Source organism: Helicoverpa armigera, chromosome 5, assembly GCF_030705265.1.
Source record: "Helicoverpa armigera isolate CAAS_96S chromosome 5, ASM3070526v1, whole genome shotgun sequence".
NCBI lineage: Eukaryota > Metazoa > Arthropoda > Insecta > Lepidoptera > Noctuidae > Helicoverpa > Helicoverpa armigera.
Window position 1 is genome coordinate 5,454,075 of NC_087124.1, and position 19,095 is coordinate 5,473,169.

Sequence of the window (19,095 nt, forward strand, 5' to 3'; positions counted from 1 at the left end):
GTACGTCGCTGTTTTCACTATATGAATCTAGGTTTTGCCAGTCTCAGTTACCTATTCACTAAAATGATGGATGCAAACTATCTATTTCTAACGATAAGCAAATCTTGCCGTCAAATTGCCAATTTGTCAAATCGGCGATTTGACAGAAAGTTATGGTTTAGTTATCTTAATATTTATATGGTTCAACCCACCCTAAAAGTCTACGAATTATGTAAATATATCGTTTACATACGCCCTAAAGTTTATTTATTGCGTGCTTGAAAGTATTGCTTACATTAACACACTGATATCAATCTTACTTCAATGTGGGCAAATTGAATTATAACGTTTGGGTTAAATAGCACTAAAGATCGGATTAAGATTGACTTGCACGGAATATATTGAGAAATATATAAGATAACTATAATTGGACAGTGGACACTGATAGAACTGTATGGATTTAAATATATCTGCAATCAGATGACTAATTACTAAAGAATTTAATTAAGTACCAAGCTCCTGAATATGCAGTAACAATGATAAATGTTTATAGAATTCTATTATACTTATGATTGCAATATTTCTTATAGTACATTTAAACTCGATAAATTATAAAATTAAGTAATTTGGCTACGTTTGATTAAATATCGTTATGTTTCTGTTCTCTAAAATTCTTTCTATTTTCCATCTTACAGTCGAACTTTCAAAACAGAGAATAAACGATGCGCCACGATTACAATATTATAACGATGTCTCTTGTTCAGACGCCGCGCTAGGTAGACATATTGTTAGGACAAAGGTAAGTCAGCCGTGACTGGAACTCTATGAAGCCAATTGTGTCCCCTACTGTAAGTTTACGAAGAACAAAACGAAATCTGAATTTAATTGGGATTTTTTTTTTAATATTATGTCATATCATGTAAGCATTGTAAACACATTAGATCAAGTATCTTTATACTTTATTATCAATACAAGTGTGGTAAAAACTATGCTGAAGATATCTACATCTATAAATAGGCACACATAAAAGCGTACGGCCACTGAAAACTTACGTCATAATAGTAAAAGGTGAAATATTAATAAAAAACGATTTCCTCGATTAAACGGCCCATTTCCGACACCAGCATTTAATGAAATATTCCAATGTTTTCGATTTCATTTCGTTCCAATTATTCAATCCGTGCTGTGAGGTTCACACGAACCGGTGTAGATACGGCGGGCGGCACTGTGCTTTATAATAACCATGTATAGAGAGAAGTATCACTTTAATATCTATCGTAAACATTTTATGTCGTGTACTAATGAGAACAAACTACGTATACATTTTAATGTGCTAACATTCTGAACTACATGATTGGCGACTGGTTTCCGAACTGATTTCAATATTTTGATACCGTGGGCGTTCGTAATCCAATATTATGAGACGGCAACTAAAATAGACGTCATTTTACTATATCATACGTAAGTAACAAGTTTATGATATTACTGTGCTCAATAGTATTTAACTATTTACTACGATTTGCATGGTGCAGACTTATATACGGAGATTGTCCCATTCATTTGTTAATCTATGACCCACTGATTCATCCATGAAATATGATTAGTATTTTTACGGAGTAGGTACTATGAAGGTTGTAGACACATCCATACTCAACATTAAGACCATAGTTTTAAGACTATAATGATTTCCAGGTAGGTTTCCATATTTGTGTCACCTGCTACCATTCTAAGATGCCTTAGTGACACTTACAAATTGCTTCAGCAAAGTAAGCCACCATCCCTCTTATTATAAAAACTGCCGCAAGTAGTGGTTTAAACCCGACTGAAGACGTCTTGGTTTGTTACGGTACTTACGATAGTCTTTACATCCTTATTACAAAACGTAGACTAAGAGAAGACTGTTTAGTACTTCGATTTGTCTATGGTTCAAATAATATCCACAGATTATAAGCAACAAATATTTAAATCATTCGTCCAATCGTTCCGAATTCTATGCGCCGTTCCTTTTTACATTATTTTGTTAAGTCTATTTTGATGAAAAATAAATAACTATGATAATAAAAAAAATATCTCTGCAGTTGAAAATATTACTTTTTATTATTTAAAGGTAATTTTATATTTCTAGTATCTTTTAACGATATACATGATCCAATTATTCTCTTTTAAACAACTATCGAGTTTGCGCGTATAACGGAACGTCAGCGCGCGTATCCGAGTTATGTTTTGTTTTTAGGTTAGAAATAATTTGGATTATTTTCATCCCGATTTAAATGATTAAATAAGACGTTGTGCATCTAATTAGAACCTCTTCAAAATTAAGTGCACAATAACTTACACACAGAATATTGTGTGCATTAAATTACCAAAAGAAAATGAAACATTTGAAACAACATAAAAGTAGAAAATTATATTTTATTCCGATGTCTATTTAAACAGTCAAATGCACTGATACATGTTGGACACTGTTCTTCATCACACAATCTTGTTCCCTTTCTCATCTAGGCATTTTTGTACATTTTAGCAAGCTTCCAGTCGTTTACAAACATTGCATATTACTGGCAGAGATACGGCGTGCAAAACGCCAAAATAGTCTTGAATCTGAAAATAAACAGTAGACTGTATGATAATCTGATATATTTTCGGAGTTTCATCAAAATCTATGTGATAGTTTATGCGTGGAACATAAACAAACATCCATAATAAAAACTTTGACTCTTATACAATTAATTAGGATGTTTTGGCAACCTACTTGCACTGTCAAGGCTACTTACTTTATGGCGAGCCCAGTTGAGCATCATAGTATCATCCTGGATTATCATCATGCATTCAATTGACTATTATTTCGAAAAACGTAAATCGATATTTATATCGAAAATTGTCGTCAGGTAATTTGAAGAGATTTTGTCGATGACGCATTCTGTTGGGTCCCCGGACACTCTCAATAGTATTCTAACACATCCAAGTATTCCAAATCACACATATTTATATCCACTTTCGTTTTTTTCATCACAAAACAAATAACCTCAAAAGTAAATAATGTCGGAATTTGACGTTTGTCGACTAAGTACTGCAGTTAAACTAGGGGGCTCGATGGTTTATCTTTTGTACTACAGATAGTAATAGGACTTGCGATAAACTGCGTTTTGTAATAACGTTTTTTCAAGGTCGTACTTAAAGGTGGATTAAAGGTAGTACAAAAGCCGATACTTATTTGATACCGCGTTTTATAATAAGAGGGCATAAGTTTCACAAACTGGAAGTACTCATTACGTAAATCTTGTTACATATTTGCACTTAATTGCATAGTATGCTTTTAGTCCACAATAATATGTCACGCTCTCGTTGCAATGTTCCGACGTGAGGTAGTTCTAGCTATACTCCATAAATGTGTTTGCTGCAGGCAATTTGCATTCAGCTATTTTCTATATCAGCCAGACATAACGGTTTGCCGCCTGCATGCATTTCGTAATATCTCTATTAATATATTACTTGATATTTGTCGTTTGGTTACAAACTAATAACAGTGTCTTTATCTATTGGAAACTGGGATAATCTTGCTGATATACTAAGTACTAGTTCTAATGTCGACTTGTAGATAGGAAAGGAGGTAGCGAGCGGTACATTCGTATGGTCTCATTCCGTTCCTCTGTTTCTTGTTAGTCATACACGATCTAAATAAAGGGAATGCGTTTACCGGCCTGAATAGTATCTGCAATATCGGGTCTAAGCTTTGAGTTCAGTGGCAAACGGCTTGAACAATACTATCCAATTGAGACTTCTAAGCAAGCAAAAGGTTTTGTGTTATTTTTTGAGGGATGTCTTTGACTTTTTATCACATTCGTTTGTGATATACTAGAGATACTTAACTGTTATATCATAGCCGACATCTATCGACGTAAATTAATAAAGTGTTAGGGAATTACCTAATTCTCAATTTTAACTGCACCTTTACGAAAACAATGCTAGCTACGTAGGTACGGCGTGCGTATTGAAGGCGACTCGTTAACGAACACTTAACCGAGTGCACTTAAACTCTAAACGACGGTAAAATGAATTGGGATTGAGAATGCAGGCCCTCTTCAATATAAATGAGCTTCAAGAAGTTTTACTGCCATTACAGTTGAAAGTCAATACTGTTAATGTCATACTTATTTACTTCAGCTAAATAGTGCCGATATCTCATCAGCCGTATGACATCATTCTTTTGTTTATTTATAACATTAAATAGATATACGTCATGTTTTAAAAATGGAATGCATAAAAGTACCTAGGTTTTTGATGGTAGGTATCTGCACACCTGCACGGCTTCACCTTTCTGAGTTCTTAGTAGCCCTGGTTTATCCTGTAAGTTTTTGGAAGTACCTATCAAGAATTGGCGCCACGAATATAGAAAATCTGTTCTTTATTTACCTATAACATAATCAATATTGATACTTACGAAAAACCCGCACATTTCAACAGCTAAACTTTGCGATGGAGTTTATGTAATCAAGTCAGAGTAAAGTAAAGATTAAAGTTTTGTCTCGCCACCATTACGGAAATTAACATGGAAAGTTCGCACAGGGCGCGAACTTCGACGATTGGGAGATCGCCTACCTTCCCTTCTAATTTATAAGGGCTCATTAACAATGTTTGTAGCATTCCACTTCCTGACTTTAGGCCAAACATACGAAGTAATTAAGAACTTTAAACACGTTTAATTTGAGGTTCCTTTTCTGTAACGAAAACTTGAAGTAATAAAAGCCGATCATCTTGAAATGAATATGCTATTTCAAACTGTAATGTTATTGCGATATCGCAGCATTAGTTAGATAGCATAGCATTAACTGATACCTAATAACTACCTTTGGGCTCCGATGAAACCATTAAAGGTTCGAATGAAAACTTTATCTTCATTACGGTAAACACGAGATGGCAACCGGTTTTCAGATGCACTGGACACTAATCTAGGATGAAAAAAATATACTTAGTCTTTGATGGCGTTCTGTAATAAAGATCGATTTTGTAATTACTTCGAAGAAATACCTGACCTGATAGTCTTTGTTGGAGCATGTTAGATACTGGCAACGAACAGGTAATCCCAACGTGACGCAGAGGTATTCCTGAAGCGTGCTGTCTGAAGAAAATCCTCTTACAAGCGTGCGCGAAAATTGGAGCTATATACTTAGACTGGTAACGTTACCGACATAAATTCTCTCTATAAATATTATTATTCGGCACATGGATCACATAAAACGCACATAGCGACACACCAAGTGTTTGTTTCCAAATAGTGGGCGAGGCGAAACATCAAGTCGACACCGCCATAACAATCACTGTTTTATTCATATATTATAGGTTATTGCACTGTTTGCCAAAACAAAACATAGCTAATGGTCTAAAAATGTTTTATGCGCTGTATTCTGCGTGCTTTCTTCTCATAAACAACAGTTGCTGAGCGAAAATGTCGGCTGAAGTTTACAATAGTGAAACGTTCAGAATAAGGTTAATTAAAGCTGAAGGGAACATGAAAGACACTCATCAGTGGAGGAATTAATTCGCTGTCCACAACGCAGGTGAAAAGGTCAACTGGATAAAAATTGCTGAATAGGATGTTAAGCTGGGGTTGGCTTTGTTCTAACTTGTATGAACACTCATTTATTTATGCAGGACCTTAATCCTGAGCCGTGGCCGCCCACTCACTGCCTCTCTTGTCGACATTAACTTTGTTATCTGTCCGTCCTTTTTGCGGACAGAACAGATTACTTGAATACAAATATTATATGAATTTGTGCTCTAATTACGTCAGCAATTGAAGAATTTAACAGACTATTTTCATTTGTTTTCAAGCAGTAAACTGGTTTTTGCTGAGTTGTAAAAATCACACATTACGCAATTGCAGGATATCTTTGGAATACATATTATTATTTCAAGTGTACGTATTGTTAGGTTAATCACAGACACTACGCCCAGAATAATAGACATAATAGAAACATTTTCTGAATGCAGAAAATGACAGTTTCAGTGCGGAGCGTTCAAGAATGCGCATTGCACACTTTACTAAGTATTCGCATCGTTGACATCTTAAAGCGCAATCCTTCAAGCATTATGCATGTATTCTGAGCTCAACCAGTCCTGGACAGTGTGACTACATATAATGCACGCGTGGACCTGAATACAGGCATTCTCATTTAGACTGAATTGTTTTACGAGCCAGCACAACGAAGTATCGAATAATAAATAGTGTAGAGGGGCAATATCACGGGGTGGTGTGACGTCATCGATCGCATCTCGTCCCCTATCAATTAGGCTGGGGATATAAATTAAGATGAACGGGTGGCGTGCGCGTCGGCCCGCCCGAATGCCGGCCACTCAGCCGCACGCGCGCAAATGCCCTATGAATTAATGGACACGAGCTTTGGAAAACCCATGGAATGGTATTCCCACACTCTGTGCAAACAACACATTAACCAAACTGAAAAATACCCTGTTTAAACAATCTGCAATCTGTTCAGATAATGCCGGTAAATACCCAATATTTTCCCAGGAAAACAGTTTTCAGAAGCTCTATAAATAGAGTTTATAGGAAGCTGGACGGCGTGTAGCGATAGTGGAAAATAATGTAAGGTTATATAAACATACTGTCTATAAAGCGATTATTATTTTCTCCAAGGTACTCCTATTTACAGAAATATTGTTACTGTACATCGTTTTACTTTCTTAACCTATCAACAGAATTGTTAGGGCCCTAAGCACTCAGTAGATTCAGGGCGCAACCGAGACACTGCAACATAAATAATATTTGAATGGCGAACATAATTTTGTGTATGCACTAAACTTCTCTATCAAATGTTAATGTTATCCATAAATACTTGGAACGTATTTTAGCAGTTTATAGCGGCATTGCACTTTAGCTATCTATTTAAATATTTATGCGTAGTCTCAATGTACGTGAGTAATGCTCTCCTACATTTGACGAGTTGTGTCTGCGGGATTCAAACTATATTTAATGAGAGCTCGTTCTAGGAATCCCATGCATCGCCAATGCCCGTATATTGACCAACATCTATTTTAAAAATCCTCATGCAGGGAGTCGCGCATTTATTCAGTCGCCCCGACCGGTACCGGTCCAATTCTGTTAAAAGCAATTCACGATTGATGCCCTGGTCGAATGCCATTAAATGCTTCGATATTGATTACGGACGAAACGAACATATTTCAAATCCGGATCGAACATGGAATAGGCGTCCTTACGAACCTAATGTTTATGTTCCAAGTTATTGAAATGACTTCGAATCAATGACTTGCTAATTGCGGTTAAAAAGTATTGGGACTTATGTATCAGAATGTTTTATATAATTATAAGACTAATTCTTGGTCTCTTTTGTTGCAGTTGGTGTACGAAAATGGTGATTCGGTGTCCGAGGCGATCCTTGAAGTCGGTGATTCGTGTAACGACGTAACCTATTCCCAAAAACATTATACAATACTTAATTTCCTAGAAATTATATAATTAACTTTAAACAATTAACCAATATGAATTTTAAGTTTATATCACTAGTCTTAACATGGAATTTTTTATTGATATCTGCAAGAAGAGATTCGTATGAAGACGAAGAAACATCGAGATCGCGAGAGTTGAGGAATAGGGAAAACAATCGAAACAGAACTACATTCAATGGTACCCTCACTGATATTCCCGAGCGAAGGAATCTGAGACATAAAAACAGTTCAAGGTACCGTGGAGACAGACGAAGATGGGACAGAGAACATGAAATAAGGAGAGATAGACGGAAAGGAACGGATGCTCATTCACTAGAAGATAGTGTAAACCGGACGATTGAGCCATACAGCTTGAGAAAAGATGAGAAATCCAGGAAGGCGGAGAAACACTGGAACAGAAGTAGCGTGGAAAAGCCATGGAACTCCGCAAGGAGGCCTATTCCTCAGAGTAAAGCACAAGAAAGGCCACATGTTCCTGTAAGAGAAAACTCGACTAGATCTAAATTGAAGTCCACCAATAAGTGGCAGACTGGTGGCTACATCCCATACCCTCAGCCGAGGGAGAGGAAACCTAATATCATTTTGATCCTGACTGACGACCAGGATGTGGAACTGGGCAGCTTGAACTTTATGCCGAGGACCATGAAGGCAGTCAGGAGCGCCGGAGCCGAGTTCCGTCATGCTTACACCACCACGCCCATGTGCTGTCCATCAAGGTATATAATTTTATTATCATTCAATGAACTTGCGAAAACAAAATTGCCCATCCATTCACAAACAAGAGCAATCATAAATTCCGATACAATTTAAATCGAATAACTTCAAACAGCTTAACATTTCTCATCAGTTTTACTTGTTATTGGCAATTGCGATAAAATCTACAAGCAATCTCGCGCAGTTGACGCCTTTCAGCAAATAACGACTCAGTTAAGTGCCATTAGAATATAAATGACATAGATCCAGCACCATTATCGGTTGCACTGAAATTACTCGCTGCAATAGCGACTGACTGACAGTTCACAATTGCACCTGGTCCCGACGACTACATTACTAATTGGAGGCTAATGCGACTGCTTTCACACCGGCCACCGGCCGTGTTTATTCTAAAGGCCATTACGAAAGGCCTTATGTTGTTTATGTCAATTAAAGTAACTTCCCGTGCTGCGAGGCATAGTTATAGCGCACTCGAAATTAATGGACATTGTTGGTTCAATTAATTTCAGTTTCCTTTACAGTTCAAGAATTCTAACCGCAACCGGTCTACGATATACTCTCAGCTCAATCAACATTATGCTCATTATTTATGTTTGCACTGTTCCTCTCACCTTACACACTGCACCATCTTCCCCAGGAGTTCGTTACTGACGGGAGTGTACGTGCACAACCACAACGTGTACACGAACAATGACAACTGCTCATCTCCGATGTGGCAGGCTACCCACGAGACCAACACCTTCGCGACCTACCTCTCCAATGCGGGCTACCGGACCGGTGAGTTCATATTTTATTATTATAGCTTCCGACAGCTGTACCCGCTACTCAAAGGAACCACTTCCTGCACCCGGATAAAAAGTTGCCCATATTCTGGTGTGTTAGCTGAAGCTATGACATCATGATCGATTCTGCCGTTTGCGATTATTAGACTGATTGAATTGCTCTTTTGTTCTCTCGTTACCCATGAATTTTATGGAATACACCTATTGTGGTACAAAAGCTAGACATCAGACATCAAGAAGTTGAAATATATAAAGTATTCTACACTCCAGCCTACCGTTTTCATTAATTTGACCTTTGAACCCCTTGAGCCCTAGCTTTAAAGCTCTCATAAATTTTCTGTAAATCCGACAGAATCTTAGATGTCACGTCTTATATGGCTTACTGTAATTAAACCATTATTTTTCCCTAATTGCTTCGTTGTTGTATAATCGAATAGTACATTCTTTTGAAAGCTTAACAAAAAGTACCAATAATATCTGATACTAGGAACACCAGGACCAAAAAAGTGGATTCATAATATTGGATGGCAGGTTCCCAATATATGGATAATGACGATGTGCATAATGCGTAAAAGTAAAATGTCACGTCAGTCAAACCATGATTTACATAGTAATTTACTAGTTCGTAAGCACCTCACGGGACTACTCAAGTAGGCATAATTGATGGTAATTACCGTCATTAGTCATCCGCCTGCAATCTCTGAACGTCTGCCACAGTACATTATCCTAGGCGTGAGACTCCGTCAAACATATTTTTTAAGCTCATCTAGCAACTATAGTTCTCGCACGAATTTCTTATCAGGCGGGCAGATGTAGGCTATTAATGTTTATTATACTAATTAAATTAATGTAGAATATAGACACATGGGAAGTTGGCTAAGCAAATTAAAAATAATGTTATAATTTGTAAGTTAATTTTATTTAATGTCTACATTCAGATAATGGACCCTCCAAGTCGTTCTCAAAGAATAGTAACCTATATGAATGTGTAAATCACAAAGAATAGGTATCAATTCAGGAATATTTCCCATCAAAACGAAATAATACAGATTGCGGAAAGAGCCAGTCGATTGAAATTACTCTCAGATACGTCCCAACTGAAATATATTATCGTTTGCGTTGGCACATGCGCGAAGCAATTTGCTGGCGCTTTTGAAATCGAGACAGATTGAGAATCGACTAATCGAGAACTATTGTAATTACGGTTGCAGCTTCTGGTACCTACTGCTAGATATCAATATAGTATCGGTTTCTTGATTACTAACAACTACTGCTCAATGACATTTCCATTTAAACCGATGAGAAAAATAGTTACATTGTTTGTAAAATCAAAATTGATATGACGATAATATTAAGCTTACAAATAGCGGTAAAAAAGTTCTTAAAACAACGATGATTTCTGAAATTTTACCGATTCCAAAATGTACGAGTAGGTACAGTAGACTGCACATCAGTGGCAACTGTCATGCACCTTAACTCAATAGTAATAAGTACGATTTTCCTATAAAAGTGTTACCACTGACCTGAAGTTGACTGTACTTAGATAACTTCACAAACTTCTGACTACAATAACTGGCACTCGAATGCCTTCGAACAATTTCATAGCCTGAAGCTCTTTTGTAAAGTTCCTTTCACATGTTCGTACAACATACATTTTCAGTTCTGAGAAGTGTTTTCTATGCAATACAAAGTGTTAACGTTAGCGTTTCGCTGACTTACACGATGATCGACGGTGTGTCTGGCACAAGTTGTTTTATTATGTAGAGTACAAGCCATCGTAACTCGAAACCCGACCACCTGGGAATGCACTTCGTCTAGATACGTACTTATTACGTACTTTCGAAGAACAAAGTTTTATGTCAAGATAACTCTGAACTCTCTAATGCATTAATGAATTCAGCGAAGTGCCGTTAAGGAAGGCTTTATTTTATTACTGATATTAAATGTTATGTTTTAATACATCGAATAGGATGTTTTAATACGTGTTTATTTCTGGGAAAATACTTCTACTATAAATTCTGATAAATAATGCTACATATAATCATTTACGATGTTTTTTATGCATATGTAAATGTTAAGATTATTATTGGTGTTAATTTGAATCTTGATTAAATATTTCATGAATTTGTCGGTGATTTTTATCGTGAAAAGGTGTTAATTGCTGTTCTTGAGTTATTTGAAAGATTTTTTATTCGAATGTCATGTTAAATATTGTGCATGTGTAGCATAGTTGCACATGTCGATGGGCTTTTTTTATATGGACGTCCGGATCTTATACATACTTCTTCTTCTTTCTTTAATTGATACACCAAAAAAAAACTATGCAAAAAAACGTTATAATACATAGCAGTTGCCCAGTAACTCTATACAAATTAGAGATATAAACGACATAAGTTCAGTTAACAATTACATTTTACCTCAGGCAACACATGAACCAAATTAAGCTACATAAATTCCAGTGACCATTTCTTCAATGCAGCTTAGTTAGGTATCTACATAGTTTTGAATAGCACGGTTCTAAGTCTCCGACTTGTATGATGACGTAGAGGCAATACTCCCGGTAATACCTGAGGAGCGACGAACGCTTATCCGGCTGATACGCCGCCATGATGCAAGAGGGTCAGGAATGCCGACTGACTCACCACTTCACTTGTAACTTGCACAATTTCTTAAATGTTAAGCGACACGCCGCGTTTTCGGTAACGGTTGAAAGTTTTGTCCGTGGCATGGAAGATGTTTAAATAAATTTTGTTTGTTGGTAACTACCTAACTAAGACATAATAAACAATACGTAGGTTACCAATATGTGCTATTACCGTTCTTCCTTCCCAGTTTTGCAAGCGCTAAAAGAAATAAAATTGACGTAAAATTAGCCTAATTTCAACACATTCATGAAATTGAATTGTCCTCTCACACGGAGAAGGATTGAGCATTAATCACCACGCTTGAATTGTAAGTCGTAATACAAAATAAATGTTGTTGTTCCTAGTTGCACAAAGATCTTTATTTTATTGATAAACTTATCTGGAAAACCATTAAAATTGAGGCTGTTTTATTTTCCGACTGCCAATTTTATTATATTTTTAATGTTTTCGCTGTTAATCTGTTTTGGCATTTTGGCAGGTCCACCTTCGACATGAATTACGATTATCGGATCGTATTTGGGTCTTGTCTCAGTCGCATGAGGTGCAATATAATTGATGTATAGCCAGGAAGGATTAGCGCGATAAGCGGCTAGCTGGCTGGTTGAAATATGTGCTACTTTCTATTTGTGTTAGATTAATGTACGCGGGGTGGTCGCACAAACGTATATTCCTGTTTTGCTACCACATTAATGCGTTTGTTGTTACACGGCTATTAATAAACCCTCGTAAGTCGTATGCAACATTTGTAGTAATTAATTTGTAGCTGTTTCTATGTTTTTTGTTTTAGTTATTCCTATATATGGTTAGGGAGTTTATATTTGATACTGTAATAACATGAGGCTACATACATAAATTGTGCCAGAGACTGGAAGCACATCTGAATTTGTCAAAGGTTTTTATTCAGAATACGGAATATTGAGCAATATGACCATCACTGAACCTTAGAAAATATCTGAAGACGTTTATTCTTTCGGAAATAAACTTGACCACATATCAATGTGTTTTGTTTATAGAAAAAGAATATTGAAGATACAAGGTCTAGCGACGCAATTGTCTACAATAATCGTATTTAGTTCAATTCTATGCTTCGTATTAATAAAGTATAGGACGTAGGTAATCAAGATCTCTTCTTGATAATCTAAGAATTCTTTTAGTCCATAAGTGGTGTTTCTAGTTCAATAAATTTGTACAGTTTTATAATTCCTATGTATGTACATAGCCCAAAACTGGGTTTTATTGATTTTCAGTTAGTTTGAACTCGATTTTACAGTTTCATTACAAGACGATTTTTGAGTCTATATTTAATATTGTATATCAACCAGTAGGTAGATAGCCAGTTTCTTTGCGAATACAACTGACCAGTTTATTCCAATATTCAAATAGAAGACAAACAACCGCTAGCTACTTCAGCATCTCAAAACCGCGGAAGCAGCTTATTGCGGCGCACTGCAAAACATCTAAATAGAATGGAAGCGTCCTTATCTCGTACTTAACATCGGCCATAAATCAATAGCACGCAGCAGTGGACAGCCACAATTCGTAAAATGCACTATGCATCTTCTAAGATTTGTTCTAAATATCATATGTTGCGGCGTGGGTGCACGTGGGCCGCCGGACGTCGTCCATTTGATCGCATCACTGATTCGTACAAATAAATGTAGATGGAAGTGTCCTTGTCGGTATTTGGGGAGACCGATCGGCCGCTCTATCTCCATCCGGCTAATGTACCTCAGTCCGGCGCGTCTTGACCTACGACTAACTCCTTTACATGGACGTTTTTTCCAAATGTTTAATTTTATAATTCTACCACATTGTTAGACGCAAAAACATGAGTGTTTATTTGTATATGCTCGAGGTTCCCAGCAGATTTAGCGATTGCATCATTTGCAAATGAAGCGAATCAGGCGTATCATTTATCACAAGCTAAATTGTTACCAACATTTATCTCAGTTGAGGGAAGATTTGTTAATTGCATGTGACATAAAATTTAAACAATGTTGTATGTAAACCGTCTACATTAATATTTAAATAGTGCTGAGGCAGGTGTGAACTCCAAGTGTTTAACATGTTCTCAAGAATGCGCACATTCCTAGCGAAATGTTCAAAGAAGTGCCATTTAGGACACAAAGCACGTGTCCGCACTCTATCACTGTTCTCTTAAGAATCCATTTGGCTTGTAAATTTATGCTTGAAACGAGGTATCATAAATTCGTCCCTTTACTTTCCCTTCCGGGCTAGTTGGTAGGTATGGGTACTACCCACGGGCTCGCTACGTGTGGCCGGTGATAGAGCCTAATCACTTATATTGCGTCTTCCGTCCAGATATGAAAGTTGAGACGTGTGGGAGTGCAAATTGTCGCTGATTGCCCGAGACACTCTTTCTACAACTATTCATTTGCCTAGTGGCCATCCAGGGCTTCCGTCTTCATGTAGTTTAACAGTTATCGTTTTGTACATTCTAGTTTTTCAGGTTTATGAAAAAAATGTCTGATACTTAGCCCTATACTTGTGTACAGTTAATAAAAAAATCTAGCAGCAAATAACACTACGCATTTTCAGCAAATGACACTTCAAAGGATAGTTACGTAAAATGGAATGCGTTGTGTTCGCTGCCAACAATACTGTAATGAATATAGAGATTAGCAGCTGCAAGTAACGGGCCGTTGTTGAAACTTCACAGCTCAGCCGCAGCCTTGATTGAACTTAGCTGTAACTTGGTAATTTAAACGGATTGCTACCAATTTAGAATACCTATGTTCAGAGTTTATGAACAAGCGGTATGCAATAGTTTATTTTCCTGACAAGAACCATAAATTTTCTTTCTTAGTATTTGTCTTGGAGAGCAAGCAATATTGCGTTATGTTCATAACCAGTCTGAGTCAACATGAGTAGGTATGATTGGAAATCCCCAAGAAGCTGTTGAAATATTTCATTTGGTAACATATAAACTCGTCAACGCAAATATAAATAAAAACTAGGTACTTTATCTGAATGGAAGTAGTTAAATCCAGAGCTGGCAACTAAGGCGTCATTCCGAAATGAGCCCAATCTCGGCAGCCAGACAACTCGGTAACAAGATGTGGTTTACTCAAATTAGCCCGCCCGTACAGACAATGTACACCACGGCCACGAACACTTCATTGTACAGAATGAAGTGCAGCATTATGTTGTACAAACATTTATTGTGTCCATTACGTCTGTTGAGAGAATCCCTTTGTGGAACACTTAGCGCCTCCTCTGCGTAACTGCTCATTTAATTACACAAGTCTCTAAGTACACGAGTTGCTTTTAAATCGCGGAGTTGCAACAAAGTAGGGAGTCTACAAAGTTAAACACAATAAAGAGGTTTTATTATTAAAGCCTGCGGCGGCAACGTGCACCCAGCCGCGGCCACGTTATCCTCCATTGTGTTACTTTGCTCGTAGAATTTGCTAACACCAGCATTCAGCTGTTTATTTTAGCCAAATTAGTTTATTTGAGAAGGAAACACGACTGTATTGTTGAATTATTTGGTTGTTGTTGCAATTTTCTCATTTAATTGTAACATGTTTTGTGAAAGTTATTTTCAATATTCTCAAATCCAATCTACAAAGGACTGTGATGCGGAGGGAGGAGTACTTCGTCTCACATGTTCTCTTATTTTAGTTTGTAAAATTTTAATATTAAAATCTACAAAATTATATCACTTTTCCTTTGCAAGGCCCTCGTAGAACGAGGTAGGTATGTAGTGAACACATTTCACAGATTTACACCTAATAATATTTTTCCGGCGATTGTTAGAAGCCCTTTTATAGCCCTGATCAGAGATTGTGTAGCAGTGGCCACGAAACCGTGAACTCTTTTTTATCTTTATTACATCTTGGTTCCAAACCGATTCGTGACTTTTTCACACGTGAAAAATACTTATTGTAGGATTGTTTTGTGAAGATGTTCTTGACTTTTCCGAAGAATTTCAACATTACCTTCTATAGGACTTAATCCATTTTGAGTGTTGAAAATTAAGCAAACTTGAATTTGTAAGCTGGTAGCCTGATAGGTATTACTTGCAAGAAGGTTCTCGAATAGCGACAAGTACAACGTTACAAGATGTTACGAGTACCTACCTAATATCACTCGAACAAAGTACGCGGTGGCCGACCGACCATTAACTCAAGGCTTCCTATAGAACACCGTGCCTTGAAGATAATGTAGCTAGCTGCCAATGTATTACAGTTTTATGGCTCAGGATACAACGGTAGTGGTCTAAAGCCAGGGTAATGGCAGCTTTAAGAGCACGTACATTATTTATCAATGTCGCCACCCTAATTTATATAAATGGCGATCGTTATCGATTTATTTATTTCGGATACGATGAATGGAATACAGTACTTGTTGTGCTCACAGTGACGAGGGATTTATGAAGGACTGGCCTCTGAAATAATTATGTATTATATTTGTGCCCTTCATGTGGCTGGGCGTCAAGTTCATTCCCAAAACAGATTCCGTCGTTATCAAAGCTCGAATTTGTTTTATAGCTATCATCGCGATCATTAATTCTTTTCACACAAGCTTGTTGATGGAATGGACCCAATAAATAGTGGTTATAAATAGTGTATTAGCGAGAGAGCGCGCTTGCGTGGGCGCAGCGCCGAACTGTCTAGGCAACCTGCGGAACATCATAGCTTGTTTAACAACCAGCCGACACAAACTGGAAAATATAGTAAATATCATGTTTTATAGGCGACCTTAGCTATTTTGGAATATTGATTTGGGAATATAAATGACATTGTTCGTCTGAATGTTTTTTTATGCATAATCTAAAGCCGCTTCTCGTTCGAGTCTGACTTCTTAACATACGCAAAACAAAGCTATTTTTCTCTTCAGAGATCAAAATATAGTTTTTTATACTTCTTTCAGCAACGTGACCATGAAAACTGAAAAAAGATAAACAGACGCTCGCATATTCATCTTCTTAGTACCTATTTATTGCAATTGTTATTAGGTTAGGTAGGTATTTATACTTACTAAGTTTAAAAGTACTTAGTTTAGTTTTAAAGGGCATATTTACTTCTACAGTTTCCAAACATGGTCTTGAATTTAAACAATGTCTAGTTCAAAGTCGTGGACATACAAAAATAAAACCCGCAGCTAGCCCATAATACTTGACTGCCGTTATATTATGTTTACCGAAGCCTCAGCTGTTTGCCAGACATATTACGTTTCACTGATTGAATTATCATCACTACACGTATTTCACGGAATATTCACTGTTGTAACTAGATATCATAATACTACGAACTTTGTTTGTGAACGCAAATGTGAATACACACTGAATTCAGTTTAACGTGCTTGTATTAAAAGTGATGGTCTTGTAAATTCCTAAGAATGATCGGATAAGGTTCTATTAATACTTTCTGCTACACGAAGCCGGATAAAAAGTAGCCTATAGTCTTCCTCGATAAAGGGGTGTTCTGTCACCGAAAACATTTTTCAAATCGGACCAGTACTTCCTGAGATTAGCGCGTTCAAACAAACAAACTCTTCAGGTTTATAAACTTAGTATGATTAAATTCCAAACCAATTAATGAGTCAATCAAACCAATTGATGAAAATTGAAATAACAAGAAACATAACCATTTTATTTGTGTTCAATTGTTTCATGGCCCGCCGTAAGCCCTGAAACCAATTCAACATCAATCATTACTTAGATGATTAATAATTGATGTCTGATTTTATTTATACCTACTGTCTGTTCCCGAAGTTATCATAAACCTCATTATAATCTTGACGTCTCTATTGAGCTTCAATCGTGATCATAGTTTACCGTATTCGGTAAAGCCACAACATTCTAAGCTCTTAAGCTTTGTATTTGATTGTTTTAATTCGTGTTATAAGTAGTTTCCTATAAAATAAAATATTTTTTTCAGCTTTAGATAAATTAATTCAAATTTTAACAATTATACTTAGGATTGTTGAATCATACTTACTATAGAAGTCAAGAAGGACCGAAAGATTTTCAATTGAAGGTGTAACATCTTCAATTCTATAACTACTTCTTCTTATCTCAAATTCACTAGAATAGTCTTCCACGAATATCAATTTAGGAAATCTTATTGACCGTCTACAGACCCGTATACGTAAGTGAGAGGATTAGCAAACAATGAGGTAAATGAGTGGCGAGGTGCGCGGGCGCAGGTGGACGCGGCCGCGATAAAACGGCTAGTTTGTGGCGCGACGCTGTCTGCCGGCTCCGGGCGGGTACCGGGCTGACATAGGGCTGTGATTCTTTGCTGATTTATATTGTAACTGACAAGGTATGCAGTAAAATATATATGTAATGTAGGTGGCGTCGATGGCTGTTGCGTAACAAACAGTTTTGATTCATTTGCATAGGCAAAATAATTGAGCCTACGAAGCATAAAACGTATGGGGTGCCTAGGTATTTTGTTATTGTTAAAGGTTTATTTTAACAATACAGTGAAAATCAATACCTAGAAATTACAAATGTAATTGAAATGCAACATTTTGTTTATAAAAGTATTTTGTAAATAAGTTTTTACAACTTGAATGTCTACTTGAAAACGTATATAAGTAAGTATATGTCCTTAAAAGTCTACGCATTTATGTACTTAATCGCAAAGATCATATCAGTTCGTAGGTAATTCATTTAACAAATACTTAAATGTTAAGCGTTATGGCATAACTCAGTCTTAGAATGTTGTATTTAATTACAGTAACTACCATGAAATATGTTAGCCATACTTCACGTCCTGTATCTACATACATTTTCCACTTCCAACTGATTACCAATTCCGCCGTGTTGTAATTTAAACGGCGTAAAAAGCTAATTTAAAAGTATTAAATCTAAGCTATGATGACGCTATAAATACCGAAAGGTTTTACAAGAGCAGAGTCATAAAAGTGGTAGTTAAACTTATTAGTCCGGCGGTTACCGTTTCCCTGCTTAAATAGAAATACGTAGGTACTTAACGTTGATGCGAAACTGATAATAAATTATTGAAGCTGTAAAATGAAAGGAACAAGGAGATGGTGTTTTGTTTTATTTAGCACGCACAATTAATCGTCGTTTGAATATTTCTAGGGTAAAAATGCTCTTCATTCGTTACTTTAAAATTTGTAGTCATAAAGTAGTGAAAGCATTTTATTCATATCCTTTAGAATGGTATCTTTAGAATACGAAAATTGAATGACCCAGTTCCAAACCAAGTTCACACACAAAAGGAACAGGTACGGTCATGCAGACAAATCTTTGGATAAGGACATAATTTTACCTGGAATGTGCAGCACAAGCTAACATGTAACCATTATCCGTTACTTCAGCAGAATATGATAGACATCGGCAACCCTAACGGTGCGTGCGCGCATCTCTATCGCGTGGCGGTGACCCCGATGTGGTCTCGTCCAGCCGGTGTGTGTTACCGAGTGTTCAGGCACACCTCTAGATCACCTCGCAGTGAATGTAGGATATTTGATAACTAACCGTTTTTGTTAAC

General features: G+C 36.7%; 1 protein-coding gene across 1 annotated transcript in view; it reads left to right on the forward strand.

The window, feature by feature from the left end:
- Positions 1–19,095, forward strand: part of LOC110373702 (extracellular sulfatase SULF-1 homolog) — a 75,883-nt gene that overhangs the window by 31,082 nt on the left and 25,706 nt on the right. The window contains exons 2-3 of the mRNA XM_021331451.3: positions 7,352–8,177; positions 8,813–8,952. Coding sequence (XP_021187126.3) covers positions 7,495–8,177; positions 8,813–8,952 — 823 coding nt within the window. The 5' untranslated portion in view covers positions 7,352–7,494. The remainder of the gene's footprint in view (positions 1–7,351; positions 8,178–8,812; positions 8,953–19,095) is intronic.